This window comes from Arachis duranensis, chromosome 6 (assembly GCF_000817695.3).
Source record: "Arachis duranensis cultivar V14167 chromosome 6, aradu.V14167.gnm2.J7QH, whole genome shotgun sequence".
NCBI lineage: Eukaryota > Viridiplantae > Streptophyta > Magnoliopsida > Fabales > Fabaceae > Arachis > Arachis duranensis.
The window spans coordinates 102,174,037-102,189,198 of NC_029777.3; the positions used below are offsets into that span (position 1 = coordinate 102,174,037).

At 34.2% G+C, this 15,162-nt stretch overlaps 2 protein-coding genes across 2 annotated transcripts; one reads left to right on the top strand and one right to left on the bottom strand.

The window, feature by feature from the left end:
* The first annotated feature begins 2,770 nt into the window (after nucleotides 1-2,770).
* LOC107495211 (early nodulin-93) lies at nucleotides 2,771-6,878 on the top strand. The gene is made up of 4 exons (XM_016116324.3): nucleotides 2,771-3,084; nucleotides 3,755-3,816; nucleotides 4,248-4,323; nucleotides 6,487-6,878. The coding sequence occupies exons 1-4, from the start codon at nucleotides 2,973-2,975 to the stop codon at nucleotides 6,585-6,587; spliced, it is 351 nt and encodes a 116-aa protein (XP_015971810.1). The 5' UTR covers nucleotides 2,771-2,972; the 3' UTR covers nucleotides 6,588-6,878.
* A 400-nt stretch (nucleotides 6,879-7,278) lies between these two features.
* LOC107495129 (endoribonuclease YBEY, chloroplastic) lies at nucleotides 7,279-14,118 on the bottom strand. Its single transcript, XM_052263124.1, has 13 exons — nucleotides 13,928-14,118; nucleotides 13,206-13,692; nucleotides 12,297-12,548; nucleotides 12,088-12,183; nucleotides 11,421-11,598; nucleotides 11,205-11,288; nucleotides 11,024-11,124; nucleotides 10,807-10,899; nucleotides 9,250-9,321; nucleotides 8,920-9,039; nucleotides 8,787-8,837; nucleotides 8,422-8,610; nucleotides 7,279-7,841 (listed from the first exon to the last, which is right to left on the bottom strand). The coding sequence occupies exons 1-13, from the start codon at nucleotides 14,116-14,118 to the stop codon at nucleotides 7,674-7,676; spliced, it is 2,082 nt and encodes a 693-aa protein (XP_052119084.1). The 3' UTR covers nucleotides 7,279-7,673.
* Between the last annotated feature and the right edge of the window lie 1,044 nt (nucleotides 14,119-15,162).

Genomic DNA, 15,162 nt, shown 5'->3' on the forward strand with positions numbered 1-15,162 from the left:
GTCTTTTCTTGTGGCTTCTTTTGTTCCTTATTTTCTTCGTTTCTTTTTCTCTTATTTTTGTCTTTTGATTGATCTCTCAAATGTTCTCTTCTCATGATGCCCCAAAACAGAAAAATATTAGTTTGCATAATATATTTAGAATAAATACACCGAAATTAAAGAAAAAATTCTGTTGAGTTATCATTTCATCCTTTATCTTAGCTTCTATTCTTTCAATCAATATCTCCCTAATCCAATGTTGCACCCATGGTGGTCCAGAAAGTGTATCCACCGACTTATTTTTGTGTGTGAATTCATGAAAACATATAATCATAAGAGCAAAGGGGCAGCTATCAACTGCATATTTCTTTTTCAATGTGTGCTATCAGATACTCTTGATGAGGAAGTTGAGCACATGAACCACCCCAATTCCACTCTCGTATTATATCCACATGAAGAATGGCCGACATGTGAATCAAAAAAAATTTGTTTATCGTTGTCGGCAACAAGAAGCACTTCTGAAGGTAGAGGATGAATGTCTTCTTGAATTTCAACTAATTTTTTTCTCTATCAACACTCATCTCTATCATAGAGTTTGTCAATTGCGACAAATCCAAGCCTTGGAAGTTTCTAATAAAAGCAGCAAAAATATTTCAACGATACAGAAATAATTTGAAAAAACATCGAAATTTGATTTACAAAATAGATTACAAAATGGATTTTTACCAGATACATTCAAGTCAAGAGCATCTTGTATATTTTCTTAGGTGATGTCGATTACACTATATCGTGTGTGTAGTCTGTTATTGTACAGATCAAATGAATATGCCAATTCTTTCAAGAGTTTTAAGAGCTTATACGACACATTCATGGCAGGGATATGCGTCATAGCACCAAATTCCAATTCTTCAATAATTGCTTTCTTCTCATTGCTCATGTTGTGGAATATATCATGAATGGATCTTGTGAGCATCTCAAATCATGAGTTTTCTGTAAATAAATGAGAATCATATAAATAAACTATATATGCTTACATTATATTTTGGTATTTTGGTGCTTCCTTTTTTGCGGTGCTCCTCCCAGTAATTTTTTTTATTGTTTTTTTCTGTAAGGAATAAAAAATAAGATTAATAAATAACAACAACACCAAATACACCTCAATTTAGACAAAATACACCTAAAGACAAACCAAATATATCGCTATTTCTTACTTACATCACATAATGTGAGTTTAAAAAGACATGCAACTCAATCAAACATGTATAAAATGATACCAGAAGCATTATAACAAAATTCTATGGGTTAGTTACAACAAAAGGAAGACAAAGTGCACCTCAATTCACATGAAATACAGCGAAAGAGAAACTAAATACACCGCTATTATTTTTTTATTACATCAAATAATGTGAGTACTAAGTGCACATCAATTCACATGAAATACACCGAAAGAGAAACTAAATACACCGCTATTATTTTTTTATTACATCAAATAATGTGAGTACTAAGTGCACATCAATTCACATGAAATACACCAAAAGACAAATCAAATACACGGCTATTATTTTTTTATTATATCAAACAATGTGAGTTCAAAAAGATATGCAACTCAATCAAACATGCATAAAATGATACTAGAAGCTACAACAAAATTCTATGACTAGTTACAACAAATTCATGAACAAAATTCCTGAAAAATAGACAAAAACACATGCAAATCACTCAAATATGTACAAAATAACATTAGAAGCACATGAACAATATTTTGAATTTCTGATGTCTAGTTATAGCGAAAAAAGGACAACAACACCAAGGATACCTAAATTCAGACAAAATACACCAAAAGTTGTTACTAGTTGCTAAACACGAACTCAGTTCAAAATATGTAAATGCTCAAACATGTACAAATACACATTCAAATTCCTCAAACATATGTAAATATAGGTTAAACTATACAAGAAATACTGTGTAAGATTTTTACATCGACCTAACACAGTTATCACCAAATGAACAGTACAATGAAAACAATAATATGTACTTTAATGCAAGAACTCAAAATGAATATACGAATTAAACAGAAATATGACTATCTAGTGTTTTCGCGATCGAAATGAGAAAGACAGAAGTGAAAAAACTGATTTCGGTGAGTGAGTAGTACCTTGAATAATCTTTCGCTTTCTGTTTCTGTGCTTGTGAAGATTTTGAACGTAGCTTGAAGATTTTCTTGAATTTTCACAATGAATTTGAGAGATTTTTGAGAAATTTTGAGTATCGTTTGAATTTTGATCAAGAGAGAAGAAGCGTTTTTCATTTTAAGTTCGCGCCATATATTGATTAACGAGAGTGCGTATTTATACGCACTCTAATCTAAAGTTGGTTTTTATTGAGTTTGGATTAATTTAGTTGGACTTGATTGACAAAAAAAATTGTATGTATAGTAGAGTTATAAAACTAAATATGAGATCAAAATATAAATTAAGCTAAAAAATTCATTCTTTAAAATTGTCCATTTATTTGATTTTAGTATTTAATATTATTTTAATTTGTTGTAAAAAATAATACTTTTTTAAATTTATTTATGAAAATTTCCTTTTTCTTTATGTAGCAAGTAGCAACAAAGTTTAATAGTTAAAGGAAGAAATTTACTTGCAATATGTCTTTATATAAAATTAATATTTAAAACTAATTAAATAATTTAAAAAATTTAACTAAATAATAATCTAATAATTTTTAACTCTCAATGCACATGAGCCTTCACCTGAGTTAAAATTAAAATTAAGAATTATTAGATTCCATTCAAGAAAATAATAATGGAATGGAAAACTTCAAAATAATAATAACGCTTTGCCAGCCTAAGTTGTAAAGCTGTAATTCAATTTTGCTTTGTCCATCGTTGGCGGCGAGTGGCGAGCCACCACCTATAAAATAATAAGGCTTCTTACATTCAAAGAATCGAAGGAATCCTTCCTTTTTGCTTCAAAATTCAAATAATAACAATGGGAATTCCGTCGGAACTGAGAGACATGTGGGTGTCCCGCAGAGAATCCTTCCTTATTGCTTCTCCCGCCGAAGAAAGGAAGATTGTTAGGACTAAGAAATGCACCCATGGTATGATTTCTCTTTTCTTTTCTTTAATTAGTAAACTGGATGCTTGAAAATCATGTAAAGTAGTTACTTTAGTTTTTGAAGATCTCGAGGGGGGCAAAAAATTGCTATTGAGTACTCAGATCAAATTTATGGCATCTTTGTTGATTATGTGATGAATTGTATTTGTGTTGAATCCAGATGTGTCTCTACCACTATGCCAACACCCTTGTTGGTTGTCACTGGTGATTTTGAAATTTGTTTAATTATTTTATTTTATTATGGGTAAGAACTTTTGTCCCCTCATTTCTTTTCTGGAAAAAATGCTTTGTTGTTATTGTATAGTCTACTTAGTTCTTTGCTAAAAAATTTCCAAACATAGCGGAGTAGGGGATTGCTATAATTGATGCACAATGCAATAACAGTTAAAATGCAGGCTGCATTTTGCTTGGTAAAATTGTTATGGACAAGTTGCAAACTTTCTTTTGATTGAAAAAAAATTAGTAAATAACTGTTAAACTTGATCGGAGGTGAGGTAATTGATGTTTGCTTTGCCATACGACAAAAGAAATCTACGCAGCATTTCGTTGTCTTTGGGGCTTTTATCAACATAGTAACATTTTTATGATATCTTTCTAAATGTTGGTAGGGGCCATCGGAATTTGATAGCAGTTAACAATTTTCTGATCTGCAGATGGTGTAATTGCTGGATTCAAAGCAGCTTCCATTGCATGTGTTGCCAGTGCCGTGCCTACAGTATGTAATTTTCATTTTGTTCAGAACTTGCTGACAAAGTTATTATCCTACATCTTTCTTTTTAATAATAAAGAAAACTTTTCAGTTAAAACAATACTTTTTCTTTTGATAAAAGCCTTGTATTTCTCTAGTTTGTAGGCATTTATGTTTGATTGTTGTCATGAATTTGTGGAAAAGAAACATGTTCTAATGTCTATGTAGTGCTCTCTACACCATTTAATACCCCACTAGTTGGCATTTGTTAATGTGTTCCATGACACCATGACTTAAAGGTCTTTATTGGTTTTCCTACCCTTATTGAGTACATATGCCTCGGCATGAATCGTGATATCAGCCACTCAATGATAGGGGGTTTATTCCACTAATTTACGAATGATTGGTTAACCTACTAAAGTTTCTTTTGATTTAATGTTGCATTTTGCAAATTGCAGCTGGCTGCAGTTCGTATGGTTCCATGGGCAAAGGCAAACCTCAATTATGTTGCGCAGGCACTTATCATATCTGCTGGTAGGTTCTCAACTCTCAAGTTTCATTTAAAGTTAAAGCTTATGTAGGAACTTCCGTTGTGGAATATTAAGGGAGACATTCTATTATGTTTTGTACTAACGGAAAAGCTTTTCATTCTTCCTGCATGGTTATGTGTAACTGATTATTTTGTCGTTAACTTATATATTTTGATATTCTTTGTGAAAATTTAACCTTAACATTAATTGGCTGAAAGTAGTCTGTCAAGGGGTTGAATGTTGATAGTCAAATTTTGGTCACCTAGGTGCCTATGCTATGTTGTCTTGTTAATTTCTTCAATAGTCTCCAAATCCAATTGATTTGGATGTTCCTTTCGAAGATGATTGTTAGCTTTTCCCTTTCGGAATTCAATGGTCTGCTAAATTGTTAGCATTGTAGTTGGAAGGATCCTCTATTTTCAATTGGGAGGTTGGACTTTTCTTTTGTCTTGGCTTTCTAGCATTCCTTATCTGTTCTACCTCTTTTTGTATTTTGGTCGTTGTTGCCCAAAATATTGAAAGAAATATACAGAACGTTGGACTATTGAGTACTGAGTACTGAGTATCCTTATAAGTAACATGACATGCTCAAAACTGCAGATTTGTAATTTCTTCCTCCCTTGATCTGTTTTGTTTGGATTTGTGATTTGTCTATTTCTATATTTCTGGATTATATTGTCCTAAGGTTTTCCATTAGTTTCTCCATAGTTCTTGTTAACTCCAGAAATTTTTGCTTTTGTAAACATGACAAGGTTCTGTATCAATGCGTTAGGATCCTAGATATTGATATTGATGTTAAGAATGTCATATCTCATTTTTTGTCAATCCCCTAATAATGTTAACCCCATGTGTGTGTGTGTGAGAGAGAGAGAGAGAGAGGAATTTAAAAAAATGCGAGAGTTTTAGAGGGTTTAACTTCACAGGCTGATTCTCTTTGCCTTGGTTATGTTTTTCATCAATACACGACCTTGTTATTCTCTTTTACTAATCCATTGCCAGGGTTATTATACAATGCTCATTGTTTAGAAAGAAACTTTAGCCTTATTACATCACTCAGTCAATGTGTTATCTATAACATAAAAACATTCCGTGAACCATACGCACTTTTAAAATTCAGATACCACTGCTGTTTTCAAAATTAAAAGTAGAAGGTAGAGAGCAGATCTTCTACATATTTGACTAACCCACCAAAAATACCCATGAAAAATTAATTTGCTGATAAGAGTAACCATAGAAGATCATAACAACCCAGATGTCCACAATTGTTGAGGACCAAACATTAGAAGAGTTTGTTAACATGTTTTACGTATCCATGCCCATTCCAATGTTGCAAGAGGATTTTCTTAGGTGGAATATTTTATTTTTTTCATGGAAATTGTATTTATTTACTTAATTAAAGGAAATTCCTTACTCCTTCAAATTCCAATTAAACAAAGAATAGGAAGTGTCACCCCCCACTATTGAGCGTGAAACTCAACCATGCACTAATAGAGGAGCTTTTGATCTTCTTCTCTAGCTTAACCTTACGCTTGTCTAACTGTCAAACTCATAACTAACGTTCCATATCTTTCAAAAGGGCAGTGAATGAACCATCTTTTAGAGTTGGCAACTGTCGAAGATTCCAACACAGCATATTCGCCACAGTAACATCTTTCATCCAGAATTTTCTCCCCTTCATCTTCGAAGTTGAAGCTCCTGAAAAGCTGCAACTTTTGCTTGTGGTTATTTTTCTCCTTGACATTGCTAAGATTCTTCCAAAATTCTTCCAACTATATTAGTGTTGAGTCGCTGGGAATGATGGATGGTTGTATTGGGAAGGGTTTCACTTTGTGAACATTGGGCTCCAACGAAGAGCGAAGAATTAGGGTTCATATTGTTCCCAATTGGTACTAAATACACGTCAGCTTACCAATACATGCCAATGTGAAAGAAAACTGCCCACGTAAAGTACTTTGTGAAGGTTATATCATGTTTGGTTAGTTTTGTACAGGGGATTAAATTTATTTGGGTATGCCATGGGTTATGATCTTCTATGGTTACTCTTGTAAGCGAATCAATCTTTCATGGGTACTTTTGATGGTTTAGTCACTTTTTTTTTATTTAGTTTGATTCTGTGATTGAATAAATTTGAAGTTTGACATTTGTCTCTGGTGTGGTTGGCGAACAGCCTCCATTGCTGCATACTTCATCACCGCCGATAAAACTATCTTGGAATGCGCGAGAAGAAATGCTCAGCTTGAAGATTCGTTAAGAAACACCAGACAATGACAATGCTACTTGCGATAAAGGATGAGCGCCCTACTGCAAAGTTTCGAATCTACCGCTCTGCTTCTAATGTGTTGGAAGTTATATTTCTCAAATAAAGTTTAATGTATTGTGCAATAGACTGAATAGAGTAGTATAGCGGAATTGCATCTCCCTTTGTTTGGCTTCAGAAGCATACAATTTTTAAGAACGTAGAGTTGGTGACTCACTTTGGTGGTAGCTTTGGTTTCTAGTCGGAAAAATGTTGTATTGTGTTTTAATAAAGAAAAATTCTTATTTCCTCTGTTGTATAAATCAATTTCTTACTTATATATGAAATAATGCCTCTTCATTATTCCCACAATCATTATGGTGTATAATTTACCAGGAAACTATCGTATCGCCTTGAGTATCTAAAGAAACTTTGTTAGCGATGCATGTTTGTATCTCTATATATTCCCTAATTCTAGTGTAGTGAGTGCATGTGAGTTAAAGAATTAATTCATTGATTCTAGTGTAGTTGAGCTTTTCAATGCAATGCTTTCTTAGGAGAAAAAATTTAAAATTTCTATTAGTGGTAATCTTAACCGATATCCTAATAATACTTGTTACCAAAAACCTTAAATTAACAGGGATTTCAGTATCAATGAACAATCGCAATTACAATTACGATAAACTTAGAAAAGATAAATTAAATAGATACATTGATTGTGGCTAAACTTTTGATAATGGGTACATTCATAAAATTTGACAATAGTCTATATTGCCCTTAGGGCCTTTCACTACAAATTTCAACAATCCACCTAAATTATTTATATAGCCCTAAACAAAACTCATCAATCTGCTACAATTACAGCATGTGATTCCTTTCTTTAATAGATATTGTGAAAGAGAAAGCACAATTGACATGACATGCCTCTTGAGGCATAAAACCTTTGTTATACTCAAAGGAATGAATAGTTATAAAAAATTAAAAATTCTTCCAATGATTAATACAAATAAAATGGTACAATTTCTTCATCTCTAACCTTTTCCTTTTAATTGGTGACTATGTTGTAGACTCTTCTATTCTAGTATTGGTATAAAATGCCTAATACAGTTTCCAGCATCTCAGAATGCATACCGGTAGATAGCGTCTGCTACCCCATCTTCATCATTGCTGCAACCAATTATGTTGGCCACAGCTTTCGTCTTCTCTGCTCCATTGCTGAGTGCAATGCCTACGGAAGCTAACTCGAGCATCTCGACATCATTTTCTCCATCACCAATAGCCATTATCTACATTTGTATAATTTGGAGTTCAGAAAAGCTAAGATGAAGGTCAATATTGCCACATTGTAATCTCTTAGAATTTAGAAATATAATAGTATTGACACCTCAAATCAGCAGTTGTACTATTTTGCCCCAAAAGTTATTAAACTCATAAATTTTTACGACAATTTTATGAGTAATCTTCTAGAGAACTATTGACTCCATGAGCATGATTCAAGTTCGCCAAAATTGTTCGACTTTAAGGGAAAGTCGAGTTTGACTACATTGATTGCCATGTTTACCAAACAGAAAAGTTAATAACTTCATAGTTTAGGGGGCTCCATACATGATACTTTATGTCCATAACGATGTTATGACCATCTTCTCTCCAAAGCACAATAAACTAATAAAAATAAAGAACGACAGTTATATGCAGCAGCATGTGCAGTGTGCAGAAATAAGTTTGATTAGCAAAACTGTAAGCATTGTCATTCAGCTGCCTATACTATATTAGTTCTGGACTTCTGATAGTATCACTAATATCATATGTCTTTGTCTCTCCTAAACAATGACAAGAATGCTTTTGACATATAGATATTTGTGGTACCTCCTTAGGAGTCACCCCAAGATGATCTAGCAAAATTTTCACCCCATTCCCTTTGGATGTTCCTAATGGAACAATCTCCAGCATATCTGGCACAGCTTGAACAACAGTTGCACGATCTTTTGTTGCCTCTGACCAGTATGGCCGTATAGTACTAGCCACACTCTTCGCAGTGTCCAAGAAAATCATTTTCTGAAGAAACAAAAATAAGCTTTAGCAACGTACAAATGCGTCTGCACGCTTCAATGCATGTGTGCTTGTGTGTGTCTGCAGGTGTATTAATGAATTACAAACTTTTCTATTCAGAATCCATGCACATGGTGATCAGACACTGAAACAAGGGAGTAGGGATGTATCCTAGTGGATACCTGTATGTCAGCGGAAGCCAGAAGATGTTCGATGGAAGGCATGATCTCAGCCTGCAAAGATTTTTTGCCTAAGACACAAAGTGATGGGAACATTTAATGAAAGGGATCATACAGGATTCTGAAAATGAGGTACCTTTGGTTCATGGTATGTTGTATGCAGTGAATCAACAAGTGGGTCATGAAAAAGGGTGAGGCAGCGGCCTTCACAGAATGCAATAAGTGGAATCTTATTCTCCAATGAGTAAAGACATGCCTGCAAGATAAAGGGGCCAATTATTTCATGCATACAACACCAAGAATTTTCCAGCAACGCAAATAAATATTTTAGCTAATTTTAGATTTGAAACTTGAAGCCATCAACTATAAAAAATCTTAAGTATCTTCAGGGTCCTAGAATAACATACATATGTAACATGCTTGATGCGGGTAACAAAAATACACATTCAAGTGGAAGATAAATTACCTCTCGACAAACGCTCAGATCTAAGTTGCTCCTAAATATTTCCTTCCCTTGTCTACCATAAACAAGCAACCCCTGGAATCATTGGTGCAAGGAATTTTAAGGAACAAAATATGCCCACAATTCAAGACAAACTACAATCTAAAATGAAGAAACTATGGAAGAATGAAAACCACATACAAACTAAAATTCAAACATTTCATACTGTTTGTCAGTTATTCAACTAAATATGAGGTTAAATTAATCAAATAATTGATTTGCATATTATATAGTTAACTACATAACCTTGTAGTTCCTGTCATGCTTGTAACACCTATAATAGAAGAAGAAAAAAAGAATCAATGATACACATTCGGTGGCTGAAACTTTTTCTCCACCAGATGCAGTGCATTATCATGACCATATGGGCTTTGTTAACATGTTCACCACTGGGTCGATGAAAACAGAGGAAATAGAATGAAAGGGGAAGGAAAGTGGACAGATTCCCACATTCAGATCTTTTTTCTTTTTTCAGAAAATATGGATGGAATGGAATTGAAGGGGCCAAAATAGATTCTTTCTCATGTTATATATCAAATTCTTTATAAATAATTTATTTATAAAACTCACTAGTTTATCTCTATGACTACACCTAAAATTGAATAACATTTAGGAGACCATAATTCTTGCACCTCTAATAACTAACATTTGGGAGAGAAGCCCTGAGTAGGGTTAGGTGCATTGTGTCTACTTGGTGAAAGGTGCGTTTTCTGAGGTGTATATCTATCAAAGATGTTGAGATTGAAAAGTATTTCTCTTTGGATGGTTTTTATTTTTCTAATCCTAATCTTTTGTATCAAGAATCTTTGGTCCACCATGCTTGCTGTAATATCCTCCTTGTTGATATAATATCTCTTTTATCGGGGAACAAAAAAGGGAATAAGAATACTATGTCATACAAGGCTAACAAAGAGGGTAAAGAAAACAGAAAAATAAAATAAAAAAAATGAGTGGAGTCTAACTCAACCACAAAATCCAGTCCATTAAAAAGGGGTTTTCTAAGTACTTATAAAGGCAGCCATCACTCTAGCCAATCAGAACATCTGTGTCTCTACTGTTCTCATGCCTAACAATGAACTCTGAAATTTGTAAAAGTAGACATTTAATGGTGGCCAAATATAATGTGTAGCATAGTCTTTTATACTATCTCGGAGTTGAGTGAGACTTAAAACGAAACTAAACTAAGCCCAAAAGTTACCTCTATGGAATAGGGCTGTCCATAGAAATTGACTGCAATGGAGTGATGATTTCTCTCTTATCCATCCTTGAATATCAAGTAAGATTGAATTATCATAACTATATACAGTTTCCACCAAAAAACATAAATAGGTAACTAGATACAGTAATAATATGCAGTAAACTTTGTCGGATTATTTTATGACAGCTTTTACATGCCCTACTCCTGTATACAAAATTCTTACACACACGAGTTCAAAATACTGAATCATGCTTTCAACCACACATATGGACTTCCTTCCCAAACCAAGCAATATAATTATCAAAAGGGGATATAGAAGTAACCTGTAAGAAAACCCCAGGAGAAAATTCTGAAACAATCCCATCTTTTCCAGCTAAATCCACCATCTTAAAAACATCTATCACAGCTGGACGAGCCTATTTACCAAATGTCCCGAAATAATGATGAGAAGATTATTAAACCATCTCCATAACGTCTATATTAGAAAGTAAATCATTCTAACCCAATACCCTAAGAAACCATTGATCAATTTCATCTTACTTTTCCAGTAGCTATCACAATTTTCACACCCCTTGAAGTGGCCTCTCTCAAGGCCTGGGCAGTTGCAGGACTGATTTGACTTTTGCTGTTAAGCAGTGTTCCTTAATGTGAAATAGGAATATATTAAAGCCAAGAAAAATGATGAGAAATATGAAATAAGTATGTTTGCTTATGATCTTACCATCCATATCGCAGAAGATATAGCTGAACTTTGGTTTGTAAAATCTAAGACTGCCATCTTTCTTCCTGTCTTTTGACAGTTGATCTGTAAGATTATTTCCCCACATACTTTTATATATGCAAATGACACTTTTTTGGATTAGAGGGAAGCATATAAAACAAATAAATAAATAGAAGTTGAGAAATGCTGAAAGTACTATTAAGATAGTACAATTACCATCAGAACTGTGATGGTGAGAAGTTGAATTTATTTCAGCTTCATGTGTGCTCTTTATTAGCCCTTTTCCTTTCCATCCAAGACTCTTTAAAAGAAGCTCCTCCTCTTTCTCCATTTCTACTTCAGCCTCTTCACTTAATTCATGATCAAATCCCAAAAGATGTAACAAGCCATGAACCTGAAAAGTTATTTAATCACTATTCTCAAGTCACTGATCAGCTTATACACATCATACCAGCTTATTTAATTTCCTTTTTTTCCCTTTCAATTTCACTAAAAAATAAAAATGTAGACATCATGTTTGTCTTTTCCATTTTGATTTGATATGAAACTGAGCTGCCATTTCGGAAAATACTGAAAACCACAAATTCTCAGTTTTTGCATCTTACTTTTGACTGTTGCCATCTTTTAAATTCTAACCGAATCTCAAATGTTTTTTTTTTTCCCATGCTTTTTATTTATACCGATTTCCTTCTCGGTGTACAGCTAAAATAGTAGAACCCAGTTGTTGAAGAACACTGGGAACTTGGTCATGATTTTTTCTTGCTTGAATTTAAGACCAGGGAGGGTATGAATCAAATGAAAAAACATGGCAGAAACACAAATGGAAGAAAATTAAATGAGATATTTTTCATGAAACCAAGTAATATCATCAAACCAAGCCAACCATGAGGATACGGATCTCATCAACAAGAGTGTGCCCTCTTTCCTCTGCTTGTCTTGCAGCTGTCTCAACAGAAATTACAATATCACCCAACATTAGCTGCAAATATCACAATTATCAAGCACTTAGCATTCCGGGTCAGTTGTACAACTTTTATTAATCGGCATCAACACTGTCACTATTTGTAATCAGCTAGAGAATGCAGTTCTTACAATTGGCAGCTTAAGACCAGGAATATGTTGCGACATTGATAGAACATCAGTAGCATGATCCTCATCTCTCCATTCCTTATTAAGTTTTCGAATAAACTCATCATTGCAAAGAAGCAATGATAATTCTACGCTTTCAAACCCGCCAACATCATCTATAGCAGCATCTCTAGTTTTATACCGTGAATCTTTCAAACCATCAAATGCAAGCTTCATTGCCATTGGAGCATTCAGACGAAGCAGTTCCGCAATGCTCTGCACTCAGATAAAACATTTGCACAGGATTTCAATCAACCACAGAAATAACTAACCTACTTCAAGGCATCACATTATTAATTTTTTTTTCTTATCTTGTTTTTATATTTTTTCATGTCAATACTCTCTGCTCAACATCATACAATCTCCTTATTTCTTGGGATTGCAAAAGTAGAGTGCAACAATTTAGCTCATCAAAATAGAAACCCAAAAACTTACGTGTACCAGTCATATTAGTAGGTAACTTTCAGCGAGTGAAGTTGTAATTCATGAGAGACATGCAAATAGTTTTTATTTAGAGTTTGATTTCTATGCTATGTCAATTTAAAATTCTCTTCCATTGTCGTCCAATCAATGATGTCACTGAGACAAAGTTTCCACAGCCAGCTATCTTAAAATTAAACCACTCTTATCTATGCTAACAACACTTGAATGGAGACCAGTGTGCAAAGAAATTAAACTCATTTGCCTCATTTTTTTTTTTTCTTCAAGACACTGCCACTAAGAGTGTGTTTAATTCGAGCCAAAAGATCATTTTTTTAAACAGAAAAGTAATTTTTCAATTCACAAAATTACATTTCCTTTTCAAACTCCAAAGCACTAGCACCCTAAATAAATAAATTTTCTGAAAAACATAAAAATTGGAGTATTCAGTACCAAGACTTCAGGATCATCAGGCAAATCTTCTTCGATGCAAATGTCAACGCAGAGTTCCAACTCCTTTGGTTTCGCTTTCGCCTTTGGCGCTCGCCTCCTCAGCTTCCGATACTCCCTCTGCCCCGCGCGAACCGCGCCAACCAATCCTAACCGCTTCTTCTTGGCTTCGTTTCTTTCGCACAGAGCGTGGAACCCACGAGCAAACAGCGAAGAGCATTTCGAAGGCAGAGAAAGGGAAGAACGCCGAGAGTTAGAGGGAGTAGCGAAAGGGGAATAATGCGAAGAGGAAGAAGAGGTATAATGGCATTGGGTGGAGCACGTGATGGCACGTGGCATGATTCTTTGTAGATGAGATTGAGAGTGAGGGCGGAGAAGGAGTTGAGAGAAGCGGGGAAGCATGTCATGAACAAGGTATGATTCGGAGGTAACGTTGAGGACGTGACACTCACCCCGGACGCCAATATCCTTTTGATGACCTTGAGGGTACCTAGAGGAATTCAGAACAACTTTGGGGCGGGATTGTAAATATAAGTTTTTTGCATAAAACCCTAATTTACTCAGAATCACAGGTGATTCACAAATGAAAAAGTATGGGGAGTTAATGAATTTAGTGTATAATGTGTACAATAAAAATAAAATTGAAATTAATACCAAATGATAAATAAATTATTAATTTTTAATAATTATCAATTTAAAAATAAATAAGAATTTACAACAGTTACATAAACTCCAAAAACAGCCTCCTTCTCTCTCGTCTGATGTGATTGTCTTCTCGCTGAGTCTCTTCCTTTCTCCTCAGTGTCGCGCCGCCACAGACACCAGCCGTCGTCGCCCATAGCTCACGCCAACGTGCACACCACGAACGTCCAGCATCATCGTTGCGCAATTTGCGTCGTTCCCCGCAGTCCCACATCGCGTCAGTCGTGCAACCCCTCTCTCGCGTCGGCGGTTTCTCCCTCTCAATGTTGTCATTTGCAACGTATAGGAGATACACAACTGTGTTGTTTCCATACGTTCATCACGCCTCGCAAAATCGTAAATGGAGACACTCCTTTCACACACGTTGCGTCCGTCGCGTAGTCCAAGACCGCCATGGCCACCGCCACCTTCAACGACGTCGCCTCCCCCTTCATAGATATAGGTCCAAGATCAACGTAGGATAGCACAACAATAATTGTGCAAGCAATTAGTTTAGTTAATGATGCTCTTTTTTTTACATGCAAACGTAGCACACTTTAAAAATGCCCTGTTTTATGCGACCAACTTTGACTTTTTTAGATTTTGCTTTCCTTACGTCTTCAAGGTATATACATCAACTGGCGAATTTAAATGCTGGATGTTCAATTCACTATGTATGTAGATGGTTATTTTAATTTTTAATTGTATGGTTATTTTGTTTAATTCCGTTTAAATATATACAATTAACAAATGTTGAATGATCATTTCACTAGATAGTCGAATAATTATTTTAATAACAACGTAAATGATTGTTTGATGGCCGGTGAGAGAACTTCTAACAATAGAGAGGTGGAATGATTGATAAAGCTGAGATAGCAAATATTAGGAGAGAGGATGTTTAGATAAATTCTATTGGTAATTAAGATTTGAATGATTAATTTTTTAAAATAATTATTTTTTTTTTTTTAGTATTATAATTCGTTAGAATAGTTTAATAACCGGGATTAACCTATGTGGCATTTTGTGTGAGGTGACTGATGTGTTAGAGATACCATAAAGAGGAAATTTATCATTGTAGGTCATCCGTCTGTTATCACTCAATCTAATATCCAAGAATAAAGTATAGTTAATTTGAAACAATTATTTATACTCATAAATTTTATAAATATTATGAATGCTGATAAAAATATGCATCAAATAAAAAATGAATGTTATATCTATAAAAAATAGATTTCATATGATAAAAATATTTAATATTTATATTATAGTCATTTTTATA